Source organism: Calonectris borealis, chromosome 27 (assembly GCF_964195595.1).
Source record: "Calonectris borealis chromosome 27, bCalBor7.hap1.2, whole genome shotgun sequence".
Lineage (NCBI taxonomy): Eukaryota > Metazoa > Chordata > Aves > Procellariiformes > Procellariidae > Calonectris > Calonectris borealis.
The window spans coordinates 5,804,079-5,816,267 of record NC_134338.1 but is presented as its reverse complement, the minus strand read 5'-3'; the positions used below and the strand labels follow the sequence as shown (position 1 = coordinate 5,816,267).

The following is a 12,189-nucleotide window of genomic DNA, read 5'->3' as shown; positions in this document are numbered from 1 at the left end:
CGCTTGTGTTCAAACTTTGTGCCCATTGCTCATGTTTATCTGCTCAGCTTTATGCTGGCTCAGCTGTCTCCTGTCCTCTCAAAGCAGCTGCACAAATCAATACGGAAAGTCTAAAGTATTTTGGCTAACATCTTTGTATGGTGGGCCTGGTTCAGTTGATAGAAATTTGAGATCCAGTTGGAATTTGGAAAGACCCTCATGGTTTTAGAAAGTTTTTGGTTTGAGCTTGGCAAATAAGGAAATACATAGAGCTGCTTCCCTCTTAAAGCTTCTGGGGAAAACAACCTGCATCATTCTTAACACTTTGCAAAACCAGTAATTTTCAGAGTTGAAAGTCATTGTGACAGTTGTGGGGGGACCTGAGGTCCAGACTAAGCTTCTTCCAAAGGGTTAACCTCTAGGTCTGCTTATTGCAAATGTGGGGCGACAAGCTTTGTAGTATTGACAATATATCCTAAACACAGCATTGCTTCCCAGTTCTGGCGCTGCCAGTGTGACAGCACCTGACAAATTGTTGACTCTTCTAATGGATGTTCAAAAAAAAAAAAACAAAACAAACCCAAACAAAAAAGCCTCCACAACCTATTGCCCCAAGTGTGTTGCAGTCTGGAGGTCAGATTGTTTTTGTTTTCCCCAATCTTTGCTTTGCCAAGCTCTGGATTCAGATGTTAAAGGCCCTCAGACATAGCACTGTAGAGATGAATGCCATCACAGCAAATCTGAATTTTTTGTTTATTTGTCTTTTGTAGTTGTTACTGGGTAGTCTCAAACTAATATGAAAAAGTAGGGAACATTTTTAGTGTGGTTCAGCCAAAAACTGTATCAAATGATCCTGCTTTTAAAGAAAACAATGCTTGCCAGCGAGAAGACTTATATATTACAATTGACTACTCCTTTAACGGGGTTCATGGTCCATTTTTCCTTTCCATGTTAATAAGCTCTTTATGTATATCTGTATCTTCTGTCCTGCCCAAGTTAACTCTTAAATCTAGTACGAGATGAGTTTTCAAATTATTTTTCAGACAGATTTGCATGCAGTTTGGTACCTTGTGAAATAGAAGCTTTTCATGCAGCCTGTCTTGGTATATGGGCAGATTTCTCTGCAGGAAAACCTTTGTTGTATACTTCAGTGAACGTTTTTATTTGTGATAGAAGTTCCAGAGTAATGACTTACAGGCAGAAACTGCAGGAGGAAAAAGAAAAGTACGTTTAATTACAGTCTTGCATTGTAGATCTCCATCTCTGATGATGATGCAACTTTGAAATGCATTGTAACTTGTTTAAGCAAAATAGGAGCTCCCTTGCTTGGTAAAATAGAAAATGTGGTATTAGTAGTCATGAAAATGCAAAGTGTAAGAACTACCATGTTGTGTCAAACCAGACACTCCTGTAGCTTTGTGTCCTGTCCCGGTGGTACCAAATCTGGAAGAAGATTTGTGTGTCGGAGAAAAGGCAAGCGTGTCAGCGCTGCAGAGTGGCCTTTCCCCGGCTAGGAGGGTTTTCCTCTTGTGCACTTGCACCTGGACTGTCCCCTGCAGTAGGCTATTTGTCTAGATACTAATCTTATCTAAAGCATTGTAAACCCATGTCAGCTTTTGGCCTTCCTGGGTTAATCATGTATGAGCACTGAAGATAATTTGGCATAGAAAGAGATGAATGTTAATCAGTATCCTGGTGGAAATTTCACTTCTAGCCTTTCCATTTGATCCAAGGCGGCAGATAATTCATTGTACGGTGTGTACCTAGCTGATGTTGAATGAGTTTTATCTCTTTTTACATGACTTTTCAGCTTCTGATCAGTTAGATTTGTTACGGAGGGCTATAAAATGTCTGAGTCATCTTGTTTAGCTATGCTCGGTTGGTGGGATAAGAGGTCCCATAAAGAAGAATGATATCTTTCAGATAACCTGATCTCTTGCTGCCTAAAGATTTCTCTTTCAATTTGACACGTCTGATTGCAGAATAACAGTATTCTGAAAATCTCTGATGATCATCTGTGCCATTAAGTGCAAGTTTAATTGCTGAGTAGAAGCAAGAAGAGTTTGGAAATTTGTTCTCCTCATTTTCTTTGGACTGCACCCCCCCTCCCCCCGACTCAGGTATGTGTAGTGTTTGTGTGCATGTATATGTGTGTACACAAACACACACTCGCTCTCTCTAGGAAAAGTAGCAGATGAGGCTATTTTTGCCTGTTAATTTGGAATCGATCTTTCGTCATCATCTGGGAACCCTCATCCAAACACTATCCTTCTAGCTATTGTGTTTCAGCTCTCAAGAATTAATACAAGGCACAGCTTATTTGCATGCTCTCCTGATGTAATTCTCAAGAACAATTTCTGGGGAATGATCACATCATCTTTGAGAAGATAGCAGTCTTACTGTTTTGCAACGCGAAGTAAAATAGGATTATATGGTCTTTTCTTTTGCATCAGTGGAGATGCTAGTTAATGCTAACTAAGCAGCTTATCGTGCCAGAATACCTTAAACCAGATCTCCTGAATGGCAGGTCTCCTGCTGGTGTAACTCTTACACTGGTGTTTTATTGGCATGGCTGCATTTGTTAGGGAGCTGTAATTCTGCCCTTTCCCTTTTCCTTTCCAATCTGAGATGATAAAGCTGCCAGAGTAAACTACGCCTGTCTCCATCACTGATTTTCTTGGAGAATAAAATATGTCTACATTGACAGAAAAAGGCAAATTCTTTTCTTTTTTCTTTTTTTTGGTGTGCTTAAAAAAACCCACTCGTGCCTCTACAGTAAAAGCAAACAAAACCCCTCAAAAAAAAAACCCAGTCCAGACACCCTCACTGCCCCCCAAACCTTTAACCAGAATCTGTCTCTTCCTCCTCTCTAACCTGTTCACGTCACCTCTCAGACCTGCATAGGCAGCTTTGAGACGAACGTTCCTATAAAGATTTGAGGAGGCATCGCCAGTTATCTGTGCACAAACTCAGAAGCAGACAAACTAATTTAAAGTTGCCGTTCGTGTCTGGAGATTTGCACTTTTGAAGGGGACGTCTGTGGTTGTTGTAAAAATGGGAATGCCTTTTTTTCAGAATGGCATGACGGTGAGTACTCAAACTAGTCTTCTACTTTAGCCTTAAGTTCAAGTGAGAAATAAGTAATTATGCTATCTTAATATTTACTTTAAGAAACAAATCTTAATTAAACCCCTGTTTGAAGGCACTACTTTCCATTCCGTTTTGATTTAAGGGTATCTCAGTGCCTGAGTAGTATTTCTTAGGTACGTATATTTTCTCTCTTGAAAAGTTACATCGCTTTGAAAGATTAATATCTCTTTCACCTGAAGTAACCAGAATTTTCTAGCGAATGGGCAATTAACAGCTATTAAGAGGTTCTAAAATATTAGTGCTCGGTAATTTTTCAAACAGTCCTAAATTGACCCTAGCAGAAGGGTCTTTGTCAAGTTTCATTATTATTGCAATTACAGTAGACATTCAAGCTGCTGGCATTTTCCTGAGCAGCATTTTGGAAGGGAGGCTTGAGAAAAAAACCAAACCCTACTTTTTTGCTTTCTGTGTTTTTTGAATGTCCATTAGCTGCGTTTCCACCTCTAGCAGTTAAGTTGGAAATGTCATTAACTTGCTTTTGAAGTAACGCCAGTGTGCAGTGGGTTTTGCTGCTTGACTGTGTTCCTGGTTTTGCAGAAAATTTCGCTTGATATGATTTTTGAAAAGGCCATTTTTCAGGTTCTATCATGTACTTTCATCCGTAGCTTAGCTTGTTTCATCCGCAGCTATCTGCAGCTGCACTTTCTTTTTTGAAGCTCAGTAACCACAGGTTGCAAAACTCCATTTGCTGCAGAATTTTCTATGCTGTCCTGTGGGAAGTTTAAGTTCAAATCTGTTAATTCATGTTCCTTAGTCTTGGAAATGGCAAAAGTGTGGATGACCGTGGACCGGAAGGTCTAATTTAAGGAGCAACTGTGGGAAAACTATACTGTAGTGACCCATCTGGGAAAACAAAAGAGAACCAGTAAGCTGTACAATCTTTCCTGTTCCTGTGCCAACATTGTAGTGATACTAATTAAAATGCAGGGTTTTATCCTGACGTGATTGCTTCAACATCATCAGGCAGATTACTTTGAACGTCCCTCGCGCAACTGGGATAATTTCAGGTAAGGGTGTTCAGCAGAAAGGGCTGTTTCTGTCTGTCTGAAATAGGCTCACTGAAAGTCAGGTGTGCTTCACGGTCCATCTAGTCTAAGCTTCCTGGAGGCTTTTTATTTAAAAATAAGTTGTTTTAAAAGGAAGGATTTAGTTATACAGAGGTGAACTTGTGAGTAGGTCTATGAATTTACACTCTTTGAAGAAGCACAAGTATTGTTTGCAATGGATGTTCAATAGCAAGCTGTTCTACATCGCTGCGTAGCTGGAGTACAGGCGTAATTTGTTCCCAAAAGTTCTGTAGAAGTGACTGTGAAATTGAAACAAGGCTGCGGGGCATGTGTGTTTGTACATATATCTTAGGTAATCAAGAAAAAATTAATTTCTCTCTTCAATTCTAGGTGCCATTGATGCTGACGATACTTAAAAAAGCAACTCTAATGTCCCAGCTGGATTACTGAGCACTTTTGTGATTCCTGGAGGTGCTGCTGTTTAAATAAGAAATTGTCCTTAGTACTTGGCCTGTCATCTCAGAAGCATCCACTTGGGTACTGTATGCAAGTCCTTGACATTCTGGAAACGATGGGGATTGGTAAGAATACCACTTCGAAATCAGTGGAGGCGGGAGGCTCAACAGAAGGCAAATATGAGGATGAATCTAAACATCCCACCTTTTTCACCCTGCCTGTAAGTAAAACTTTCAGGGTACTACATAGTCAAGCTCAGTGTGAATCAGTGAATAATGCTTTGTTCTAACCATCTTGTACAAAACCTTTATTTCCACAAGCAGTTAGTAAAACCTCTTTTGCCACTTGTAATTATTTATATATAAACATGGTCAGTTATGTTGTCTGTAGTTATTTCACATCTGCTCTCCAAAGCGGTGCTGTTCACAGGACGTGCGATTCCCTGATTAGAACAGTGATTAGTTCACGATTAGAACAATTAACTGTCCTACTGCAGAATGCACCAGCCCGCGGTGTGTCCTGAGTTGCTTGACTAAGAGTAGCAGGCAACAGCAAGGAAACATTGGCTTGTCGTCTTTTAGTTACTCAGATTTTCAGTTGTAACATCCTGTTGTACGTGTTTGCCTCTTCAGAACTCTTCCAACCAGTCTGCTGTTGGTTTCCCCCCCACCCTCAGTTGACACTGCCCAGGCTTTGAGGAGCTCTACGCGATGTTTTGCAAGTTTCTGTACGTTCCTAGACCTGCTGTTACAGAAATGATTGCTTGCCATGCTTGTAACGTTTTCTGACAAAATGTCAAAGGCAGATGTCAGGTGCCAAGGGAGAAAACTGAGTGACATGAGGTATGATTGCAGGGAAAATCTTTATTTTAGGACCTTGTGTTTCTTTGTTTTATTTTTAAGGTCGTGATAAACGGTGGAGCAACATCCAGCGGTGATCAGGATACAGAAGACACAGAGTTGATGGCCATCTATACTACAGAAAATGGCATAGCAGAAAAGGTATGTAGTGGTTTCCTTCTAGGTGAGAACTCGTTCTTGCTTTTTCAGTTTTATTATTAGTCCCCACTAGTTTTACTTGGCTGCGAGATTTTCTTTCTCTAATCAAACATGCTGACTTTTAGATTCAGATCAGGCTTGGGGGTGTTCTGTCCTCATGACTCTTCTGGTCACACGGTTTGGTTGCAGAATGCGGGGAATGACTCGGCAAATGTTAGAAGCAGTTAATGCACTTTGACCTGCCGCCAAAATTCATAATATGCAATTTTTTTATTTCTTCATTTCCATTGGCCTTTTGCATGGTTTCCCTGATAAGGTCATTCTGTTCTGTTCTTCAGTTCTTAACTTTTTCTGCATTGAGTCAAGTAAACTGGTGGTGTTGAGCACCTTCAAAAGTGGGATATTTCCTACTCTCGTTCCCAATTTCTTCCAAGCTCCAACCTCATAAACTTAATTTTTCTAATCCTTCTTTCAGGTAAGGGGCTGCTTATTATTATTTAGCGACATCTTTGTGAACGAAGTTCAGGTCTTTCATAAAAACCGTTGAACATTTTTCCTTAGGATAACGATGATTGTATCTTAGCTATTCAGAAACACCCAGTTGAGACCTCAAAGGAGACCAATTTTGTTGTGATTTTTCCAGCTTTTTTCTCAACTCCATCATTCCTCAAGCCTGTTCAATAATAATCTTGCAAGAAGAGACAGTGTGAATCTAAGCTTTTCTTTAAAATAAGGAAGAGGATGACAGTAAATCCAAACAGCACCTTCTTCTGAAATTTTTATATCTAATTGGCTTTGTGGTTAAGCGTTATCTCCGAAACGCCTCAATTTGACCAAATTTTTCAAATGTCCTAATTGAAACAAGTAAAAACTCTCTTGGTTCCAAGCAAGAGTATCGTGATGCTCACTTCTTTGAGGTTGTAACTTCTGTTGGGGCAAGGATGATACCAAAGGGTGTAGTTAAGGCTTTCTAACTCGGACATCAAAATTCACTTCTGAATTTCAGATTTAAAATGTGCCCTGAACAGGTGATTCTGACAGAGGTCTTAGCGTTACGTTTTAGAAGAATGTTATGAATGTCACCATGTCCCTTCATATACTCTGTCTCTTACAGATCGCCTGCCTGTATGTCTCAAATACGTCTCTACTACCATCTTGATCATGCTGGTATTTTAATGGACAAATTTTGGCAACTGGACATGCATATGTCTGTGATGGCTGATTTTTGGAGCATGCTTAGACTAGCGTGGGGAGGGACAATCTGATAAAAGCCTTGAGCAAAAGGTGTTGGGATGAAATTGTGCAACTAAGATTAGCGATCTCTAGACATTAAAGCATGTCTTCATGGCCTGTTTTTACCAAACGTATATTTTTCTCTCTTCCACTTGATCCATGTGATCTGAACTGTAAACGACGGATGATAATTCACCTTAAAGAGACCATGAGCTTTTAGTCAACCAAATCTGCTTGAGTTAAAGCTTTGCTGTGGCTTACAATGAATGAACAGTGAAAGGAGGGGCTGTAGCAATTAACAGCCTCATGTATTAAGATAGTATTTCTGGTAATCTAGGCAAACCTCCTGCTTTTCACTTAAAATAAGCGTGTGCATGAAGCATGTTTGTTCTTGGCTTTCCATTCCTCTTGAGAGATCATTCACCAAAAAAGCAAATGAAAGACCTTGAATAAAAAGCCTTTAACAAAGGGGGCTGAAACGTACTTAATTGCTGGAGGATGCCCAATGCTTACATTGTCTCGCAATATTTGTTCGCTGAAACAATAAATTATTAGCCCAGATGAGAAATAACTGTATTGTTGCATCCCTATAAAATAAACAATACTATGTTGCTTATTAGAATCATTAAGGTTGGAAAAGACCACCTTTTGCTCAAGGCTTTTATCAGATTGTCTCTCTCCATGCTAGTCTGAGCATGCTCCAAAAATGAGCCATTACAGACATATGCATGTCAACAGTTGCCAAACCGTCAACCCAACACCCCCATGCCCACTAAACCATGTCCCTAAGCGCCTCGTCTGCACGTCTTTTAAATACTTACAGGGTCGGTGACTCAACCACTTCCCCGGGCAGCCTGTTCCAAGGCCTGACCACTCTTTCAGTAAAGACATTTTTCCTGATGTCCAATCTGAACCTCCCTTGGCGCAACTTCTCCAGACTAAACAACCCCAGTTCCCTCAGAACTATTGTTTAATAGAATTAATTTGAATATGTTGTCGGCTCTTTATTTAAGGTATTTATACCTCTTTATTTAAGGTATTTCTCTAAAGGCCTTATTCCCCGCAGCTAATCAGTTTTCTTTTGGTCCTTCACACTAGTACTTGATAACAGAGCCTTCATCTTGCACTGCTGTTGGGGTTTGCTTCTTTGGATTTTGGGGTGGGTTTGTTGGTTTGGTTCCCCTCCAGCAGTTTTGCTCCACCTTTATCTCTGTCTCATTTCCCCCCCCCCCCCCTTTTTTTACTTATTCTGTGCTTTTTTTCATTTTTGTGTTGTCCCACTTTTGGCCAATTAAAAGTAATTGAAAAAAGAATTAGTCTCTGATCAGTATCTCATGCAAAAAGGTGCAGTTCGTTCCCAGCAGTTCCCTGCAGCGTACTGTGGCATACTTGGCAAGCACCAGCACGTAGTCAGTATATTAAACCAGCAGGCACACACTCGAGATACGAAAGGGCCAGTGACTACCCAGTGACTTACCAGCAGGATCGCTGGACCTCACCCTAGTTCTCAAATTCCTCATCGTTCGGTCTTGGTCTCTTTTATGCTGGTTCCCTTTAGCCATTATCTGCTAAAGGTTTGATGAAGGTGAAAGCTTCCTCTTCCAAAGCAGAATAAGTCTGGCTTTTGGAAGAAATGAGAAGTATCCTGGATTTTTTTTTTATCCGACCACTTTGCTGTGTAGGACAGACATTGCTATAACAATTAACGCCTTAAAATTTGAAATTCTTCTGTTAGAAGATCTTTAGACTTCACTTTCTAAAGGAGAGCTTAAATTGGTTAGCAGTTGTCGATCTGTGCCCATAGAGAGCTTTCTGCGTGCTGTGGACGAGTTGACTTGTTCCTAGGCCTGGTGCCTGCTGATCTTTTTGTTTGCAGGCAAATGTAGGCATAAATGTAATCATAAAGGAAAAACTCTGAGAGGACTAATAAACTTGCTGCATACGCCGTCGTCTTCCTGGTAGAAACAGGTCACCGTTTCTGATTTCTGCTGCCCAAAGATGAGGGGGAACATAATAAAATAAAATATAATATAATAGCAGGTGATATAATATAATAGCAGGTGGAAAGGTTAAGGAATGTACTTGATGCAACCTCTGTAGTCCTATGAAGAAAAATTAGTGTTCGGCACTAAGTGGAACAGTTAGGTAGCTGCTGGATATTGGTCTGACAAAGTTAGAAAAGCCAGAAAAAGAGGCCAGAAGATGGGTTTTCAAAGGCAGAGCCACCAATCTGCACAAATCACTTACTGGATTTTTAGAGAATCTGGTATTCTGCATGGGAACATCATGAACTTTGAAAATCCCATTTCTGTCTGTCCTTGGAAGGAGTAATGCAGGTTGCTCAGTGCACGGTGGTAAGTGTTTTATCTTTTCACACTGCAGTCAGGTGGGGAACTGTCCATAGTTTCTTCTCCTAAATCTGTGCTGCTATTTGGGTGGCTTCAGCAAGCTAATGCTGACGTGATTCATGAAGCAAACAGTTAATTTCTGCTGGTACCTCTCTGTTCCTACCTCGCGAGCAGATTTCGTAACCATTCTTACTTTTCCTTCATGACCTCTGCCTCTCTGAAAGTGTATGATGACCTCTTAGTCCAAATGTTGAATAAACAGGCAGTATCACTGGTGAGCAAAGTTCTTAGATGGAGCGTATGTTGCAGTGAAATAGAGGAGAGGTGAGGCCATCGTACACGCATATGTATTTTTTTATATACGTGTGTGTGTGTGTTTGTATAGTCTCTGGGAAAACGTTAACAAAACTGCTTTGTAACAACAGAAGGTATCACAGGAGTTTCTCTGGGTGAATCTTTTCCTGAGCAAATTCTTGGAAGAAGCCTCTAGTGATGATAAATGTCCTGCTATTTATCCAGGAAGACTGTTGAGTCTTCTTCCTTCTGCCTGTCTTTGTGGGTCAGCCACTTTGTGCCCTGCCTTGGATCTACACATAATTGCATTGACATGAGGATGTACACATTTTTTCTCAAGTTCCGGTTACAGACAAGATGTGTAGAGGTTTACTGCTGCTCAGTGCTCTCCCTCCAGTATGAGGTGAAGCTCTAAAACTCAAGTTCCTGGGTTTTTTTATTTGTTGTTTTTTAGTGAGAGCGGTCTTTCATTTTTCAGTCAATGAAAAAATTACCTTGGTGGTGCAAATGGGTGAGGTGAGTTGTGCAGTGAACCATTTCCCTTATTCCTCTGTTTAGGACCTGTACCTTATTTAAACTAATCCTGGTGAGCAGATTGCTTGGTGCTTAACATTGTTTAAGAGAGTCTTCTGAAATTAGTGTTTCTATATTTTGCTTTTCCATTGTAATACCCTCGACCTTACCATAGCGGCGTAGTCATTTACACTCCCTGAATTTGAATTAACCCGGTGGCATTTGTTTTCCCAACAGAAATCGGAGGTAAGAGGGAGGTACCATGGGTCAGTTTGGCTTCCCTGACCTTGTAGATGATAAACCAAGTGGAGATTATCTAAGCATAATCAGTGGATGTGTTGTGATTTTTGAAGAAGTAAAGATCATTTGAGGCAAAGTCACGAGTCTGGCAAAGTTCCCGGTCTTTGTGTAAGGCTACTTCACATGAGTTTGTTATGTTCCAGTGTGGATTAGGTCAGAACAGTAGTTATATAAGGTATTTTTTGGTTAGTTGAGCTGAAATTATAAAATCTGATACTTCCTCCTGCTTTTGTTGTTGGTATTTGGGCTTTGGAGCATTGTGTTTTTGTTCTCAGGAATTTCAAAGCCAGAGCGTTTGAATGAAATGATTCCACTTAAGTTGTAAAGAAGAAATGATTGAGCTGAATCTTGTTCTAATGGCAAATCTGCAGGGATTTTGATGCGTGTATATGTGTGGTCAGTTGTCTGTTAGCTCTCTGCAAATTAGGGCACATGGTAGGCCAGAATGTGGTCTTGCTTAAATTCCTGTAGGTTTGGAGGAAGTCCGCTTGACTAATACAAATTGGCCGTGGATGTATTCAGTTATAATGATTAGCCTTTTTCTGGACTGCTTGAATGTGGGGTGGAAGCAAAAATAATAAATCTTGTGCCTAAAAAAGGTTAACCAAGATTGGAATTGAGTAAGAATTAAGCAGGGAAGCAATTACCATAATGAGGAACTTTCTTGCCTGTGATTTCGGTCTCTTATGCAAGGATAGCCATTCTGCTTTGAAAATAGCCATTGTTGACCCTTCTACTTAGTTCCTCCGCTTTCTTTCTTTCCTCCGCTTTCTTTCTTTCCTCCGCTTTCTTTCTTTCCTCCGCTTTCTTTCTTTCCTCCGCTTTCTTTCTTTCCTCCGCTTTCTTTCTTTCCTCCGCTTTCTTTCTTTCCTCCGCTTTCTTTCTTTCCTCCGCTTTCTTTCTTTCCTCCGCTTTCTTTCTTTCCTCCGCTTTCTTTCTTTCCTCCGCTTTCTTTCTTTCCTCCGCTTTCTTTCTTTCCTCCGCTTTCTTTCTTTCCTCCGCTTTCTTTCTTTCCTCCGCTTTCTTTCTTTCCTCCGCTTTCTTTCTTTCCTCCGCTTTCTTTCTTTCCTCCGCTTTCTTTCTTTCCTCCGCTTTCTTTCTTTCCTCCGCTTTCTTTCTTTCCTCCGCTTTCTTTCTTTCCTCCGCTTTCTTTCTTTCCTCCGCTTTCTTTCTTTCCTCCGCTTTCTTTCTTTCCTCCGCTTTCTTTCTTTCCTCCGCTTTCTTTCTTTCCTCCGCTTTCTTTCTTTCCTCCGCTTTCTTTCTTTCCTCCGCTTTCTTTCTTTCCTCCGCTTTCTTTCTTTCCTCCGCTTTCTTTCTTTAATAAACAGTTTTGTCACCATAATCCCTTTTTTTGGGCACCTTTTGGCTGCCAGATCAGTTATATCATAAACGATCAATTGTTGTGTTAGTATAAATAAGCAGGGAACGGCTTATGGAAGTGAATGTGTGTGGTACAAGTTCAGTAGCTGTAGCTGGAGATGAGCTCGTCATCAGAGGTAAAAGACTTTAAAAATGTAACATATCAGCATTGCTTGGGAGTATTATACCAGCCTTGGAGTATCTGGGAATTGCCTGATAGTTCAAATTCAGTTTATTCATATGTAACAGTAACCTACTGTTGTCTCCTTTGTGTCCTCCCCCACTTTTTTACCCTCCCCACCTTTCTACCGTCCCTATCAAAATAGAGCTCTCTGGCAGAGACGCTGGACAGCAGTGGCAGTTTAGACGCACAGAGAACTGACATGATTTACACTATTGAAGATGTTCCTCCTTGGTATCTCTGCATATTTTTGGGGTTACAGGTATGTTTCGAAACAGTTACAGTATTTTTCTCTGTAACTTTTAAAGGTTGTTTAGCATTTTCTGTGTAGGTTATTGCATTTGTGTATGTGGTAATTTTCTTTGCATGCT

General features: G+C 40.5%; 1 protein-coding gene across 7 annotated transcripts in view; it reads left to right on the top strand.

The window, feature by feature from the left end:
* SLC23A2 (solute carrier family 23 member 2) overlaps positions 1 to 12,189 on the top strand; it is a 71,490-nt gene that overhangs the window by 33,039 nt on the left and 26,262 nt on the right. For 6 of the 7 annotated variants that reach the window (XM_075174877.1, XM_075174876.1, XM_075174878.1 and 3 more), the window contains 3 exons: positions 4,527 to 4,812; positions 5,495 to 5,593; positions 11,964 to 12,080. In XM_075174877.1, the coding sequence (XP_075030978.1) occupies positions 4,681 to 4,812; positions 5,495 to 5,593; positions 11,964 to 12,080 (348 nt within the window). In that variant the 5' untranslated portion in view covers positions 4,527 to 4,680. Of the gene's footprint in view, positions 1 to 750; positions 3,067 to 3,883; positions 4,137 to 4,526; positions 4,813 to 5,494; positions 5,594 to 11,963; positions 12,081 to 12,189 lie in introns of those variants that run through there. The other variant, XM_075174875.1, reaches the window with a different exon arrangement.